The sequence below is a fragment of the Calliphora vicina genome, chromosome 3, assembly GCF_958450345.1.
Source record: "Calliphora vicina chromosome 3, idCalVici1.1, whole genome shotgun sequence".
Classification (NCBI taxonomy): Eukaryota; Metazoa; Arthropoda; class Insecta; order Diptera; family Calliphoridae; genus Calliphora; species Calliphora vicina.
This window is the reverse complement of record NC_088782.1, coordinates 97,511,899-97,530,126: the sequence shown is the minus strand read 5'-3', so window position 1 is coordinate 97,530,126 and position 18,228 is coordinate 97,511,899. Positions and strand designations below refer to the sequence as shown.

Below are 18,228 nucleotides of genomic sequence, written 5' to 3'. Positions count from 1 at the left end.
TTGTTGGATTTTTATTTAAAAGCTTTGTAGTTTTAAAATTGGTAAACGTTGTTACAGAATACCAGAATTTTGACCTTCATTAATATTTCGCTCTACATTTTAAATATCATCCAATTTAGTATTTTAAAATGAAACTTTTAAGTTAAAGCTTCATCCTGAACGTTTTATATGTGTTTAACTTACGTTTTTGAAGCTTTATATTTAAAATTTCAGCTCATTCGGAACATAAATTAATTTTCGGGTGATCCGAGGTGACCTACTTTGAGAAGCTACGCACTGCCCTTCATTAGCGTTAGGAAGCTGAACAAACGTAAATCAACTCGAAAACACCTCAGCTCAAACCATATGAACAATATCTCCAATAGTTCCCAAGATACCGAATTATTTCCAAAAAAAAAGGTTTCTAAACCACTGTGCAGCTGCTCAAAGTTTTAATTTTTTGATCGAAGGGAGCATTTTATTAATGAAACAAATTTTGTAAGTTAATGTATGAGATAATTCTTATTGTCATAGTTATATTGTGGAATTTTATGGGGATAATTTTTGTGAAAGATCCGAACTCTCTAGCTCCTCTCTTTTTCGAGAAAATCAAAAAAAGTCCTTTCAAAAATACATATATTTATATTTTCATGGAAAATCACTGTATTATAATTATTTAGTTTCTAAGGTAAATAACGTTTGAAAATATTCATAAAATTATTTCATTTCACTAAACTATTAATCTTCAAGTCCTAAAGTGTTTATATAAAAATCATATACATATTTACTCTTCAGAAGTTCCACAAACCTTGTCCCCTTTCAAAAATGTTAACGTTTTTTCATATAATCCATGCAAAATGTGTATACTTAAAAATAAGGCCATTTTTACATGTTCCAACTTTGGAAGCGAATTTCATCACAAATATATCTGATATTTAAAAAAAGCTCGACACTCCGTAGGGCCGCCATATCTAAAATCCGAAAAAAATAAACCTAAATATCTCTTGTACTAAAAGAGATATCTTACATACATATGTATGTAAATTTTTTGTAGATCTTTCTAAGGACTAATTTTATTTTAAACTAGCTAACCCGACAGACATTGTCCTGTCCAAATTAAAAAAAATGGGTAAAAATACTTAAAAAGAAAAAAAACCTATTGTTGAATGATAAATTGTATTCATATAGGTTTGGGTTATATTTGATTTACATTTGTTTTTAAAATATGAACATTAGGTATATAACTAATTTTGGCGAAATTTTTGGTACCGTGAAATAGTTCCCAAATGAAATAACTCCCAATGAAATTACTCATTATGAAATAATTCCCAAACTTGAAAAATGAAATAACTACCAAAGGGTAAAATGAAATTACTCCCAATAATCGGCGGTTTCATAATTTTAAAAATATTACTCCCAAAAATGCGAAATAACTCCCAATGAAATAAATCCCAATAGAAATGAAATAATTCCCAATCTGAAATAATTCCCAATAATTCCCAATTTATGTAATCTAAAAAAAGGAACTTCAAAAGTGAAATTATTCTTCGCTTACCAAACATTTTTTGTATTGCGGGCCTATGGCGTAGCGCAAAGGTTTACTCCTCTGGGATGTGTCAAAAACGGGCTTCACTCAGAAATTTTTTTTGCATTGACGGCATTCGGCCGGGCGCTAAGGTTTTCTCCTCTGGAGTGTATAAAATACTGGTACCGTGAAATAGCTCCCAAATGAAATAAATCCCAATGAAATAACTCCCAATGAAATAACTCCCATCAAAAATGAAATAATTCCCAAACTTGAAAAATGAAATAACTGCCAAAGGGTAAAATGAAATTACTCCCAATAATCGGCGGTTTCATAATTTTAAAAATATTAGTCCCAAAAAAGCGAAATAACTCCCAATGAAATAAATCCCAATAGTAATGAAATAATTCCTAATCCGAAGCAATTTATTAGTGTAATCTAACTCCCAATGAAATAAAGAACTACAAAAGTGAAATTATTCTTCGCTTACCAAACATTTTTGCATTGCGGGCCTGAGGCGTACCGCAAAGTTTTCCTCATCTGGGGTATATTAAAAACTGGTTTCGTTCAAAAATGTTTTTGGCATTGCCGGTCTTTGGCCGGGCTCTAAGGTTTTCTCCTCTGGGGTGTATCAAAAACTAGCTTCGCTCAGAAAAGTTTTTTGCATTGGCCAATAAGATTTTCTCCTCTCGGATATATCAAAAACAGTTTTTTAGTATTTTGCTTTTGCAAGTAGAACCCAACAAAAATGAAATAACTCCCAATACAGTGAAATAACTCCTAATTATCAAAATAAAATGAAATAAAACGCAACAAAAATTTCATTGGGAGTTGTTTCATTGGCAGTTATTGCAGTATGAAATAACTCCCAACAAAAAATTATGAAATAACTCCCCATGCGTTAGGAGTTGTTTCATAATGAAATAATTCCCAAGTTGTATGAAAAATTTGTTGGGTGTTATTTCATTTTTTCGTGGGGAGTTATTTCATTAGGGAGTTATTTCACGGTACCTAAAATACTGGCTTCGCTCAGAAAAGTTTTTTGCATTGCCGGCCTTCGGACAGTCGCTAAAGTTTTCTACTCTGGGGTGTATCAAAAACTGGCTTCGCTCAGAAAAGTTTTTTGCATATATATGTGTACGTAATTGTCGTTCTAATAAGACATAAAACACAAAAATTGGTTAAAAAATGTTAAAGTTATTCAAAAATCGCCAGGCCATTAACGTGTCTCAGGCCACTAGAACCAGAAACGTAGGAACAAAATAAACATATTTTGAGAAATATTAAAATAAGAGCTTATTTTTACTTAAAATATATCCATATTTACTTGTATATGAGTTTTTGTCTTCGTAGGATACAGTTAACCTATTCGCAGGTATGACCAAAAAAAAATATTTTTTTTAATGGCAGTATCAAAACTCCAATTTCAATTTTTTCAAAAATTTGTTAAACAAATTTCAGAATTTGTTGATTAACAGATTATTAGCGAATTTAGTGAAACGAGAAACTTATTGCCGAAGTAAAAGAAACTTCTAGTGTCAACAACGAAAAGCTATTAGTTGAAATGGAATCGAAATCGCAGGAAACTTTTGAGGCTACAGAAGAGAAACTTGACAAAAAGGTGTCCGACTTAAAGTGATATACAAACCAAAGTCGTTAATAAAGTTGATAAAAAGCTGTCATATTTAGAGAATGACAAAAAACTACATGATCTAGAAATAAAGATGAATAATCTTCAATGTCAAGAAGGACAGGTGCGAATTATTCCAGAAACTTCTAGTAGAACAACTTTTGCAGTACACCATTTGGTATTTTCAAGTTCCAGTGTAATACAGTTGCCAAGAGAAACTTATGGAACAATGAAGAAAAAACAATAGAATTGATTTTTGCATTGAAAGAAAACTCAGCAATAGTTGTGGAAAGCGTACCAGTAAGTAACCAGTAAGTTATGATGGCATAATAGATGCTCTACAGCGTAAATATGGTGGAGAATACATCAATGAAATATTCCGAAAGGAAGTGCGTGGTAGAGTTCAGAAACCCAATGAGACTCTACAAGACTGCAACGGAAATCGAACGCTTGAAGCAGATAACATATCCAGACAAAAACCATCGATTATTAGATAATTTAAAGATTAAGGCATTTGTGAATGGCTTTAGCCCGAGTCATGACAGTTTAATGTGATTCCATTTGGACTCTTCAATGCACCAGCGACATTCGAGCGTTTAATGGAACGATTGTTGAAAGGACTTCACTGGAAGACATACTTGGTGTACCTCGATAACATAATATTCATGGGGAAGACTTTCGATGAAAAATCTTGAAGAAGTCCTTAAACGGACTTTGGACTCAAACTAAGTGCAAAGAAATGTGCATTGTTCCAGAAAGAGGTTAAGTATTAAGGGCATAGCGTAACAGCAGACGTCATATCAACAGACGAAGATAAAATACGAGCTGTAACAGACTGATCTTCACAAATAGAGCAGTTTTCTAGGCCTTTGCACGTACTACCGACGATTTGTACCGAATTTTGCTAGTGTAGCCGCAAGATTGCATGAGCTAACCAAGAAGTCATGACCATTTCGGTGAAGTGAATCACAAGAACAGGCATTCCAGCAGTTAAAGGAACTGTTTTGTACGGCACCAATTTTGGCATATCACATCCCTGGAGCGTAGTTTGTTCTAGGTAGTGATGCGAGCAGATATGCAATAGACGGTGTGCTCTCACAGGTGATCAACGGGACTGAAAAATGTCTAGCCTATGACAGCCAAACACTTTCGAAGCCTTAAAGAAACTACTGCCCAACGCGTCGTGAACTTTTGTCAGTATTAGAGCGTGTCAAAACTTGCAACTGAGAACCGATCATTGTGCTCTGAGGTGGTTGCTTGAATATTCAATAAAAACACAATTCATTTTAAGTTTTCATATATTTCACCGGCTCTGACATTTTATTTAAATCTTTGTTTTAATGATACTGTTTAGGGCCAGGGGCTAGTTTACATAATATAATTCATAAAATGAATTACAAAAAAAAAAATCACATTTAAATACAAACTAATATCAACAATGACACTAAAAATAAAATTTAACAAACAATAAATTGCATTAGCAAACACCAATTAACAGTTCTACAAATGAGTTGGAAACAAAATTTTACGAGAGTAGAGGACAGTTAGGAGAGGATTAAGTTAAGCTTGGATAAAGTTCTTTTAGGGGATGTTAAATAAACATTAAAGCTTAAATTAAATTAAGAAAAAAGTATGCTAAGTAACTTTAAAAAAGCTTAAAGAAAATGCATTTCATAGAATAGTTTGAATGGAATGAAAAGTTTGCTTTCATCAAATAGAAGTAAATGCGCGACTAACTGAAAATATTTATATATTTTTCATACTCTAATGCCCCTGCGTTTAGTTAATGTTGGACTAGTCTGCTCTCTTTTAATATTTAGTTTACATAGTGTTAATGCAAATTTTTTGTTTTGTTTTCATTTAGCCGGCTAATAAAGAAATGTTTTAGAAGTTTTTGTCTCGCGGCCTGTAATTGTCTTGCAACTAGTATAATTGCGTATGTATTAGTTTAGATAATAATTTAATTTGTTTTTCTTTAACTTGGGTTTTAAATTTGTTTGTTTGTTTTTGTATCTAATGAACTTAATTAAAAGAGCTTATTTAACGATGAGTTGGAGATATATATTAGTAGTAAATTAGTTTATTGTTGCTAATGCTGCTTATTCGCTCTTCTCGAGCTTGGCCTTGAGGGAAGCGGGCATCTCTGGTGGGGGTGGACGGGGCAAAGCCAAAGCAACCTTGACACCATCGTAGATGAACCATTGCAAGGCAGTCAATGTACCGATCATAATGATACGTGGCATCAAACCGTTCCACATACCCATGAAGCCCAAGGATTTGGCGACCTGGATGGCAGTGGATCCCTTAGCTTGGTTCAATTTCGATACAACAACATCAGCTGGGTGAGAAACAACAGCGCAGAAGACACCGGCAATATAACCAGCAGCGAATGTGACAACCAATTGTTCGCTCTTGGTGCATTCAGCACGTGGCTTGGGAACAACATGTCTGAAAAAGAAAATTAATATGATGGTTACAATTTAATTTTGTGTTTTTTTTTTTCTTTGAAGAAAAATATGTTAATTAGGTGTTTTGCTTACTTGTACAACAATTCCACGGTCTTTTCGAAGCAAGCGAACTTCATCATGGTGTATGGAATTTGTCTCATCCACAATGGAACCAAACCCTTGTAGAAACCGCCAATACCTTCTTCCTTGATGATCTTGGGCATAGCCTCACGCATAGTGCTGGCAAAACCAGGAGTGGTTTGGATCTTAACCTTAGCAGCTTCGAATGGAGCCAAAGCAATATCGGCAAAGAATTCAGCTGAAGCTGAGGCAGCCAAGTACAAGTAGGTACGGTACAAGTAGGCATTCTCTTCACCCAAAAGATCAGAGTAGTATACTTTGAAGACTTCGTAGAAACCGAATTTGCACAGACCCTGAAAGCAACATAAAAAATTAAAGGTGAGACAAATTTTCGTTATATGAGGGGACAGATTTTTTTTTAAGAATTTAAAGTATTGTACATAAAATTAAAAAAAAGTAATGGAGCTATATGTATTTACCCTTCACCAAAGTATACTTTAAGATAAAGATTTAACAAAAATTTTTGGTGAAAAACAAATGTTGGCAAACAAAATTAGGGTTAAAAAAGTTGTTTGGTGAAAAATGTTTTGTTAAAGAAATTTTTTGTTGAAAATATTTTTTCACGATTTTGACCCATTGTCGGAATTTCTATGGCGTTATATACGTCGTTGGAAAGGTCTAAAATTAGATATTCATATTGTCTATTTAGTATATCTGACAATTTTCTCTAATTTAATTTGCAACCGAACCAGGACTATATCGTATATATTGATGTATCAATCATGTATGTAAGTTATTTGGGGGGTTTCGAAAAGTTGATTTCAACAGACAGGCGTACAGATAGATATGGCTACATTATGGGGTCGCAAATTAAAAATGTAGAAATTTCATACTCATGGCAAAAGTTACAATAATTTAAAAAAGAAAAAAAAATTTGAAAACTGTTAGATATTTTTAATAATATTGCTGAATAATGCAAAAATTGTCCTGTTTTATTATATAATATTGCTGAATAATGCAAAAATTGTCCTGTTTTACTTTATTGATTAAATTCAAACACAGTTTCTTCATCAATATTTCCTATCATATAATGGGATAATAATTCATTTCAGCTTTGTAACCATGAACCACCTGATATAATTTTCTATTAAATTAGCATTTAATAAATTTATGACTGAAAATCAAAATTTTTATCGGTTCTCAATTATATGTATAATTGATAAGATAAATTATGATATGACTAAGATAAGAATTAAAATATATTATATCACGTTTTCTTGTCTATTTAATCATACCGTAATGAAAATAAAATGTATTTGCATACCTACTTAGTAAAATTATAATTAATAAAAAACAGCTGTCGAAAGTTGTTTAAATATAAAGTTTTCAGAGAATTTGTTTACGCCAATTAACGCATTAACACTTTCAAATGTATTTTTTCCAATTTTTTGTTTTGTAAATGAACAGACCAATATTTCACATTGACGTAAAATTGTTATCTAATTTCCGTTCACATTTTTCTAAAATACGATTAGAAAATCTGAACTTTGTTATTGATCAGTTTACTTTAACTTTTTCATTAAAATATTAAAAGAAATTGTATAATATTCTGCAAAAAACAGCGAACAAATATATACAAAATTAAAGTCTCATATCATACTAAAGTATTTTACTCTATTTGATTATTCATCTGTTTATCAGAAACAAGAATGAAGTGAAATATATTTAATTAGTTTATTTAGTTACAGCTACCGCATATTTATCTAAAATCATTTTCAAAAATTTTCATGATGCGTATTGAATACAGCGTATCTATATGAAAAGTTTGCATAAGTATACGGCCATGTACATATTTTTTTCATTGTTATATATGTTTACATATTTTTTCTAGACCATTAGTAAATCAATATTTATTTTCACAGCCAAAAGGTAGATTACAAATTGGCGTCTGTCTTGCCTGCCATACTATGACATAACAATTTAGCTTATTTACAAAATCATTAGGTAATTCCAAATTAAATTTATAACAAAACTAACTACAACAAATAAAACCAATGCATAAACTTACTTGAGCGGAATAACCGAAGAAGGTAGGTGCCCAGCCCTTAGCCAAACCACGAGCGCCTTCCTCAGCTACGGTAACCTTGAAGCCATGGAACAAGTTCTTGTATTTGGCAGAATCGACTTGCAAACGGCACTTGACCAAATCCAAAGGTACGACGAAAGTGTGAGTGGTACCACAGGACAAGACACCGCCGAGAGCGCACAAGGCAAAGTATTTGTTTGATCCGAATTCGCAGGATTCACCGGTATTAGCGGCGGCAGCTTCAATTTGACGGCCGGGCACAGGGCCGGCACCGTTGGCTGGTGTGGCACATTCCACCTTGCTGAAAGGGGTGCGGAATGGCGAATTCTTGGCAGCTTCTAAGAGTGATGAGAACATTATATTCTTTTTGTCTTTGTACGATAAACCGTTAAGCAAACTGCAAACAAAATATTAAATACAAAAAATTATTAAAATATTTTCATTAATAAAATTATCTCAAAAAAAGTTCAATGTCAATAAATCATCTTGACTCATTCCAAATTCCACGCAATTTTTTCTTTTTTTTGCACTCTTTAATTTTTATAGGTTACATAACGTGGAAAATTTTCATTACGTTTTGTAAATTGTTTTCTAGGTTTTATATTTCATTCAATTCTTCCAATTCAAATAGAAATTATGGAATTTTGTGACTTTTTATATAGAATTTATTAATTTTTGTGTACTAATTTATATTATGCAATTAAATTGAAAATTTTGGAATTCTTCTGCACTTACAAAAATTTGCACCAGCCACGGGACACGAGAAACGAGACTTAAGAAAAGATTTTCTCCAAAATCTCCAGATGGCCAATTTTTCTCCGTGGTAGAAAGTGGTGAGTTTTTGTTTTTATTACAGAGTTGTTTATTTGCCACCCTACACGGTTGTATTAATGAATTTAAAACAGCGTTGCATTTACAAAGCTGTTATTTTTATTTATAAAAACATTCAGATTGAAACTTCATAATAATCATAATAAAAATGAAATGGTCCATGTATGTAATGGCATCACGTGTGATAGCTACCGGGCGGTCATCTAGTTAATAATAAAAACTAAGGTATTAGATATTTTAAAGTGTGGTTTAGACATATACTACTGACAGCCAATATTGATGAACACATTATAATACGTGTGTGATTGAAGATTTACCCATACATTAAGCAATAATTTAAAAAATCGTACATTTTACATAAAAATAAAACCTATTTTTAATATTAAAATAATTGCAAAAAAAACGCCCAAAACTGGAATAGCAAAAGGTAAAAATGTTGTCAAATTAGCTTATTTGAAGCATGTAAAATTAGACCTGGTGAAAGGACTCCAAACTCTGAGGTGTATCGAATACCGGCTTCACTAATACTACCTTATGTGTATATCAAAATTTTACTGTCATATAAATTCAAAAATTAATTTTTGGTTCACAATGTTAATTAACGTACCATATTATATATCATATAAAAGGTAATTTGAAGCACTATTCAATTATATCCATAATGATTAGATAATTTTCTAACCAAAAAAATTATTAAAATTTTTATTTTTCTTATAAATTTATTATTTCTAGGAATATTTTACTATTTTAATTTTACCATAACAAAAAATATATATGTATATTTTTTTGTTATTTATATATTTTTAAGTAGAAATTCGTGGCCGATTATGAACTATAATAGGCTAGATTTTCGGATTCACATAAGAATTCATCAATCAATGTCATCCATTCGACACGTGCAATCATCCGACTTTTATTTAAACCACTAATCTTAATATCTGAAACACTATATCAGTCGTTTACGGATGTCTGATATCGTTATTTTTGCGTTTTTTTCGACCTGTGGTATTCCATAAACTTGATTATTTCACAAATATTACTTTTCAACTTTTTTCTCAGTGTAGTTTGACAACTCCGTAAACAATACATACTGACAGCATAAACACCATCAACGAATGTCAGTGAAAAGAAAATAAAAGAAAGCGGTGGCCGTGTTTACTGAAATTGAGACGAAAAAATTATTTTCACGAAATTTATTAAAAAATATTGCTAAAAGTATAAAATAATTAACTTCAACGCAAATTAATATAAGCAATAAACATGGCTGATGCCGCAGCAAGACAGCTGCAATATGAATATAAAGCGGTAAGTGTTAAAACAATAAAATATAAATTGCTGACAAAGCGTGGTCTGCAAAAATAAACGTTTATTGGAAAATGTGTGTAGTATAAGAACAAATGAACAAAATTACAATTAATTTATTTTTCAGAATTCAAATTTGGTTTTGCAAGCCGATGTCAGACTTATCGAACGTCCAAGACGTGATGAGGCTACCGGTGAGGTTATGTCCTTAGTGGGCAAATTAGATGGCACACGTATGGGTGATCGCTATCAGCGCTCAAAGCCAGAAAAAACAGAGGAACGCAAAGCTAAGCGTCAGAAACGAGATGAAGCCCAATATGATTTTGAACGCATGAAGGGAGCTACTTTATTGTCGGAGGGGATCGATGAAATGGTAGGCATTGTTTATCGTCCTAAAACCCAGGAGACACGTCAAACCTATGAAGTACTATTAAGTTTCATACAAGAGGCATTAGGCGATCAGCCTAGAGATATTTTATGTGGAGCAGCTGATGAAATTTTGGCAGTACTAAAAAATGATAAACTCAAAGATCGTGAACGCAAACGAGAAATTGATAGTTTATTGGGTTCGGTTACAGATGAAAGGTAAATGTTTTGTTTTCAATAGTATGTATTTAAATTTTTAATACAATTTTAACTCATTCCTACAGATTTGCTTTACTTGTTAATTTGGGTAAGAAAATTACTGATTTCGGTTCGGATGCAGTAACGGCTTTAAATGCTAATGTAAATGAAGAACAAATTGATGAAGCATATGGCATAAATGTACAATTTGAAGAATCCGAAGAGGAAAGTGATAACGATATGTATGGTGAGATTCGTGATGAAGATGGTCAGGAAGAAGGCGAAGAAGCTCGCATTGATCACACTTTACATGCTGAAAATGTAAGTACACAGTACTGTTTAGAATAATGTTAATAATAATTAATGTTAATAATTAATAATATATGGGCAAGTCCCAGAAACAGTCTACCAACATACAAAAATCAAACTTGGAATTCTTAATTGTAATATTAGACTTGATATGTATATTATATTTTATATATAAACAAAATGTATCTTGATGGTCATTCATACAAAAATTATTATCAAATCCAACACTAGGTCAGATATCTTAATTTTATACAAAAAAATTATTTTTTTAATGTGTTTTTATAATTACTGAAATGATAACAAGATGGTTCGATTGACAGCTATATTTTTGACCATTCAATTTAAATACAAATGAATTTTGAGTAATTTCACTTTGAATGGAATTTTTCGCAATTTCTCACGGAAAAGGAGATAATTGTCTAGCATCTGGATAATTTGTAACGAGCGTCACGTAACGTGCGTAACAAAAGGTTCTCGGCTTTTTATGAAAACGGCAAATGATTGTTCATGCAAATAAGTTATATTAGATTCTCTTTCATTCATCTTTCTTTTTTAACCCAATTTTTTTCACAAACATTTTTTTCAATCTTTATCTTAAAGTATACTTTGGTAATGTTTATATATGATTCGACATAGCCGAATTTAATGTTTATTCTAATAAATTTGTTTTTAACTTAATTTTACAGCTACTTGCCGAGGAATCTGCAAATGTTAAAAAAGAACGTGGCTTACATCCGCTTGATATTGATGCCTATTGGCTGCAACGTTGTCTTAGCAAATATTATAAAGACGCTATGGTCTCCCAAAGCAAAGCAGCTGATGTCTTGCGCATCCTTAAAGATGCGGCCGACGAAAGAGATTGTGAAAATCAATTAGTGCTGCTGTTGGGCTACGACTGTTTCGATTTTATCAAACAGTTAAAGCTTAATCGACAAATGATTTTGTATTGTACAATGTTGGCTTCAGCTCAGACCGACAGCGAACGACAACGTATACGTGAAAAGATGCGTAACGATGGTAAATTGGCTAAAATTCTCGTACAATTAGATACCGGCAAGACAGAAGATGAGGAGGGCAATAGTTCGCGTACAAGTAAACTGGATAAGGCCAGTCAGGATGAGGCCAATCAGGGAATGGCAGGTCAGGTCTCCGGTCAAAGACAACTTCTGGAATTGGATGAATTGTCGTTTACTCAGGGTTCTCACTTTATGGCCAACAAAAGATGTCAATTGCCCGATGGCTCGTTTCGTAAACAACGTAAAGGCTACGAGGAGGTCCATGTGCCGGCATTGAAGCAAGTACCATTTGAGGATAAAGAAGAACTTCAACCCATTGAGAAGTTACCCAAATATGTGCAACCAGTATTTGAAGGTTTCAAATCGTTAAATCGCATACAATCTAGATTGTGGCGTTCAGCTCTAGAGTCAGATGAAAATATGCTATTGTGTGCTCCCACTGGTGCTGGTAAAACTAATGTGGCCTTGTTGTGTATGATGCGTGAAATAGGCAAACATATTAATGAAGATGGCACCATTAATGCCGATGATTTTAAAATTATTTATGTGGCCCCCATGAAATCTTTGGTACAAGAAATGGTGGGTAATTTTGGCAGAAGATTGGCTTGCTATAATCTTACAGTTTCAGAATTGACAGGAGATCATCAGCTGACTAGAGAACAAATTGCTGCTACTCAGGTTATTGTTTGTACTCCCGAAAAATGGGATATTATAACACGTAAGGGAGGCGAGAAAACATTTACTTCTTTAGTACGTTTAGTCATTATTGATGAAATTCATTTGTTGCACGATGAAAGAGGACCTGTTCTGGAGGCTTTAGTTGCGCGTACCATACGCAACATAGAAGTGACCCAAGAGGATGTAAGACTTGTAGGTTTATCTGCCACTTTGCCCAATTATCAAGATGTTTCCACTTTTCTGCGCGTTAAGCCGGACAAGGGTTTGTTTTACTTCGACAACAGCTTCCGTCCTGTGGCTTTAGAACAACAATATATTGGTGTAACGGAAAAGAAGGCTCTAAAAAGATTTCAGGTGATGAACGAAATTGTTTATGAAAAAACCATGGAGCATGCAGGCCGCAATCAAGTCTTGGTTTTTGTACATTCACGCAAGGAAACTGGTAAAACGGCTCGTGCTGTACGTGATATGTGTTTGGAAAAGGATACACTGGGCAGTTTTCTACGCGAAGGTTCAGCCAGTATGGAAGTATTGAGAACTGAAGCTGAACAGGTGAAAAATAATGAATTAAAAGAACTTTTACCTTATGGCTTTGCCATCCATCATGCTGGTATGTCGAGAGTAGATCGTACTTTGGTGGAGGATCTTTTTGCTGATCGTCATATACAGGTTTTGGTTTCAACGGCCACTTTAGCCTGGGGTGTTAATTTGCCCGCTCACACGGTCATAATTAAGGGTACTCAAGTTTACAATCCCGAAAAAGGCAGATGGGTGGAATTGTCAGCTTTAGATGTTTTGCAAATGTTGGGTCGTGCTGGGCGTCCCCAATATGACACCAAAGGTGAAGGTATTTTGATTACAAACCACAGTGAATTGCAATTCTACTTGTCGCTGCTTAATCAACAATTGCCTATTGAGTCTCAGTTTGTATCCAAGTTGCCGGATATGTTGAATGCTGAAATTGTTCTGGGCACAGTACAGAATGTGAAAGATGCTGTCAATTGGCTGGGATACACTTATCTTTACATAAGAATGCTAAGGAATCCCTTGTTGTACGGTGTAGGACATGATGCTTTGAAAGAAGATCCTTTGTTAGAGCAAAGAAGAGCTGATTTAATACATACTGCAGCTTTACATTTGGATCGCAGTGGCTTAGTTAAATACGACCGTAAATCCGGCCAATTCCAGGTTACCGCCTTGGGTCGTATTGCTTCCCACTACTACTGTACACATGAAACCATGATGACCTACAATCAATTGCTTAAGCAAACCTTATCGGAAATTGAATTGTTTAGAGTGTTTTCGCTGTCCTCAGAATTCAAACATATTGCAGTTAGAGAAGAGGAAAAATTAGAATTACAAAAGTTAATGGAACGTGTACCCATACCCATTAAGGAGTCCATGGAAGAACATAGTGCTAAAGTCAATGTACTGTTGCAAGCCTATATATCCCAATTGAAATTGGAGGGCTTTGCTTTAATGTCGGACATGGTGTTTATAACGCAATCCGCCTCCCGTTTAATGAGAGCCATTTTCGAAATTGTACTACATCGGGGCTGGGCCCAATTGGCCGATAAATGTTTGACCTTGTGCAAAATGATTGATCGAAGAATGTGGCAATCCATGACACCTTTAAGACAGTTCAAAAAGATGCCCGACGAAATAGCCAAAAAGTTGGAGAAGAAAAACTTTCCCTGGGAGCGTTTATACGATTTGGAGCCTCATGAGATAGGAGAATTAATACGAGTGCCCAAATTGGGTAAAACAATACATAAATTTGTACATCAGTTCCCGAAATTGGAATTATCCACACACATACAACCCATAACTCGTTCCACTTTAAGAGTAGAATTGACTATTACACCAGATTACCAATGGGACGAAAAGGTTCATGGTCAATCGGAGGGTTTTTGGATTATGGTGGAAGATGTGGACTCGGAAATTATTTTACATCATGAATTCTTCTTGCTTAAGGAAAAATATTGCCAAGATGAACATCAACTGAAATTCTTTGTGCCCGTTTTCGAGCCTTTGCCTCCTCAGTATTTTTTGAGAATCGTATCAGACAGATGGATTGGCTCTGAAACGCAATTACCGGTCTCTTTCCGGCATTTAATCTTGCCCGAAAAAAATATGCCACCTACCGAGTTGTTGGATTTACAACCCCTACCCATTTCCGCCTTAAGAAATCCTAAATTTGAAGAATTCTATAAAGAGAAATATCCCCAATTCAATCCCATACAAACCCAAGTCTTCAATGCTGTCTACAACAGTGATGACAATGTGTTTGTGGGAGCTCCTACGGGCTCAGGAAAAATGACCATAGCAGAATTTGCAATAATGCGCTTGTTCTCCCAACAAAGCGATGGTAGATGTGTGTACTTGGTATCGAAAGAAGATTTGGCCGATTTAGTATTTGCCGATTGGCATACCAAATTTGCCCACTTGGGTCTTAAAGTGGTAAAATTGACGGGTGAGACGGGCACAGATTTAAAACTACTAGCTAAAGGTCAATTAATTATCACAACAGCCGACAAATGGGATGTTTTATCCAGACGTTGGAAACAGCGTAAGAATGTACAAAATATTCATTTATTCATAGTGGATGAATTGCAGCTGGTAGGAGGAGAGGATGGTCCTGTTTTAGAGGTGGTGTGTTCCAGAATGCGTTATATATCTTCACAAATCGAAAAGCAAATACGTATAGTGGCTCTATCATCCTCACTTGCTGATGCCAGAGATGTGGCTCAGTGGTTGGGTTGCAATACCAATGCTACTTTCAACTTCCATCCCAGTGTTAGACCCATACCGCTGGAACTACACATACAAGGCTTTAATATTACCCACAATGCAACAAGAATTGCTTCAATGTCTAAGCCAGTGTACAATGCCATATTGAAATACAGTCCCCATAAGCCAGTAATCGTGTTTGTGTCCTCCCGCAAACAGGCGCGCCTGACAGCAATCGATATATTGACTTACTCTGCTTCAGATTTACAACCCAACCGCTTTTTCCATGCCGAAGAGGAAGATATCAAACCCTTCTTGGATCGCATGACAGATAAGACATTAAAAGAAACTCTCTCGCAGGGTGTAGCGTATTTGCATGAAGGTCTCACCGCTTCGGATCATCGTTTGGTAGAACAACTTTTTGATTCCGGCGCTGTACAGGTGGCTGTAGTGGCCAGGGATCTTTCCTGGGGCATGAGTATCTCGGCTCATTTAGCCATTATTATGGATACACAATTCTACAATGGTAAAAATCATTCATATGAAGACTATCCCATAACGGATGTTTTGCAAATGATAGGCCGTGCTAATAGACCCATTGAAGATGCTGATGCTAAATGTGTTTTAATGTGCCAGTCATCGAAGAAGGATTTCTTTAAGAAATTCCTTAATGAACCTCTGCCTATCGAAAGTCATTTAGATCATCGTCTACATGATCACTTCAATGCTGAAGTTGTTACCAAAACCATAGAAAACAAACAGGATGCTGTGGATTATCTCACTTGGACTTTCATATACAGACGTTTAACACAAAATCCCAATTACTACAATTTACAAGGTGTAACACATCGTCATTTATCCGATCATTTGTCGGAATTGGTAGAGAACACTTTGTCAGATTTAGAACAATCCAAATGTATAAGCATTGAAGATGATATGGATACATTACCGCTAAATTTGGGCATGATTGCGGCATATTATTATATAAATTACACAACTATAGGTAAGTTGATAAAGCAAAAACATTTTCGGCCTGATTATCTCAACAATTTTTAATTTTATTTTCAGAACTTTTCAGTTTGTCATTGAATAGCAAAACCAAAGTACGTGGTCTTTTGGAAATCATATCATCTGCAGCGGAATATGAGGATATTGTAGTGCGTCATCATGAAGAAGGAATATTACGAACCTTATCACAACGCTTACCCAACAAACTAACAGGTCCAAATGATACTGCACCCAAGTATGTTAATATCTACACTGGTAAATTATAAGATTGTAATTAACTTTTTATTCCCCTTCTAGATTCAATGATCCACATATTAAGACAAATCTCCTGCTGCAAGCACATTTAAGTCGTCTACAATTAGGCCCAGAACTACAGGGCGATACTGAACTTATATTAGGCAAGGCTATACGTTTAATACAGGCTTGTGTAGATGTACTCAGTTCGAATGGTTGGCTTTCGCCGGCAGTAGCTGCTATGGAGTTGGCTCAAATGGCAACGCAAGCTATGTGGAGTAAGGATTCATATCTCAAACAATTGCCACACTTTAATGCTGATATCATTAAGAGATGTGCCGAGAAGGTAAATTTATTCGTTACAACCTTAATACCTTCCATAATATTAAATATATATTCTTTTTAGAAAATCGAAACTGTCTTCGACATTATGGAATTGGAAGATGAGGATCGTTCTCGTCTATTGCAATTAAGTGATGCTCAAATGGCGGATGTTGCTCGCTTCTGTAATCGTTATCCAAATATAGAAATGAACTTTGAGGTAGTTGATAAAGAACGTATTAACTCGGGATCTACAGTTAATGTGGTGGTACAATTAGAAAGAGAAGATGAAATTGCTGGCCCCGTTATAGCTCCATTCTTCCCACAGGTATTTTTAATTTTACTTTTAAAAAATGATTTGTTTATCTAATTTTTTATTTTTTTTTATTTTTATAGAAACGCGAAGAAGGCTGGTGGGTTGTTATCGGTGACTCGAAAACAAATTCTTTACTCTCTATCAAACGTCTTACTTTGCAACAAAAGGCCAAAGTTAAACTTGATTTCGTGGCACCCAGTCCTGGACGTCATGATTATACTCTGTATTTCATGAGTGATTCTTATTTGGGTTGTGATCAGGAATATAAATTTAATATTGATGTTGGTGACTTCCAATCGGAAAGTGAGAGTGAATCAGATTAGGTTTGTCAATGATTTGATTTAAAAAGCTGGTTTCTTATACATACATATTATTTACATTTTAAATTAGCATATAGTTGATAAATTTGCTATAAAAATTACATTATAAAGAAATAAACACAAATTTCCTTAGAAGAGATTGTTATAAATCTTTTATTTTTCTTGGGAAATAAACAAATTTATCTGTATGTCTGTATGTATTTTTATCAATGAATCCATTTGTTTGTTAGACAGCAACACTAGATGAAAACAAAACCAAAATTGATGTTTTCATTCATCAGTTATGTACTATTGTTGTGATTTTAAGTGTACGTATTGGTAAGTTGGTCAATTCACATGTCATAATGTCCTAATATTTAACAATGGTTTAAAAAATGTTGTTATTGCCTTTCAAGAAAAAAATTACCTAAAATAATACTACTCCGTATGCTATGTTTATTGTGTTATCGCAACCAACCAGCAGAGACCTGCGCCGAACGCCTAAGAGTCGGTTAGCCGAGCCGCCGAGTTGTGTAATATTAGAACAATATGACATGATGGGAGAACTTGTAAATTGACTACAAATTTTGTTTGAAATTTGATTACAATGCAATGAAAATTGGTATAATTTAATTTTAGCGGTTATGTTTTTTCGGCAATCTAAAATACTCGACAACTCAACTTAACTTTATTTCTCTGCTAATGAGAAATGTATTCATTCACACAGTGCAAAATTAGAAAATTCCAATAAAAATAGTTCTTTTGGGAACGGCAAAACTCTATTACAGCCCCATCTTGATCACAACAGGGAAACCTAGCGACTTTACTGACACTGATAAGATGTTTAGAAAATAGTATTGTTACGTTTTAAC

At 34.2% G+C, this 18,228-nt stretch overlaps 2 protein-coding genes across 2 annotated transcripts; one reads left to right on the top strand and one right to left on the bottom strand.

The window, feature by feature from the left end:
• Positions 1-4,418: 4,418 nt before the first annotated feature.
• On the bottom strand, positions 4,419-8,623 carry Mpcp2 (Mitochondrial phosphate carrier protein 2). The gene is made up of 4 exons (XM_065504607.1): positions 8,484-8,623; positions 7,731-8,145; positions 5,675-6,015; positions 4,419-5,582 (listed from the first exon to the last, which is right to left on the bottom strand). The coding sequence occupies exons 2-4, from the start codon at positions 8,103-8,105 to the stop codon at positions 5,234-5,236; spliced, it is 1,065 nt and encodes a 354-aa protein (XP_065360679.1). The 5' UTR covers positions 8,106-8,145; positions 8,484-8,623; the 3' UTR covers positions 4,419-5,233.
• Positions 8,624-9,702: 1,079 nt separating this feature from the next.
• On the top strand, positions 9,703-17,565 carry l(3)72Ab (U5 small nuclear ribonucleoprotein l(3)72Ab). The gene is made up of 8 exons (XM_065506210.1): positions 9,703-9,884; positions 10,009-10,466; positions 10,532-10,766; positions 11,441-16,181; positions 16,247-16,421; positions 16,484-16,766; positions 16,827-17,069; positions 17,138-17,565. Exons 1-8 carry the CDS (start codon positions 9,840-9,842, stop codon positions 17,378-17,380), a joined length of 6,423 nt encoding a protein of 2,140 aa, XP_065362282.1. The 5' UTR covers positions 9,703-9,839; the 3' UTR covers positions 17,381-17,565.
• Positions 17,566-18,228: the final 663 nt, after the last annotated feature.

Excerpts from the sequence above, each read along its gene's own strand:
- Mpcp2 (XM_065504607.1), bottom strand. The coding sequence starts at position 8,105 with ATGTTCTCATCACTCTTAGAAGCTGCCAAGAATTCGCCATTCCGCACC. Across the intron at positions 6,016-7,730 it reads TCTTCGGTTATTCCGCTCAA|GGTCTGTGCAAATTCGGTTT; the intron begins GTAAGTTTATGC and ends TGTTGCTTTCAG. Across the intron at positions 5,583-5,674 it reads ACCGTGGAATTGTTGTACAA|ACATGTTGTTCCCAAGCCAC; the intron begins GTAAGCAAAACA and ends TTTCTTTTTCAG.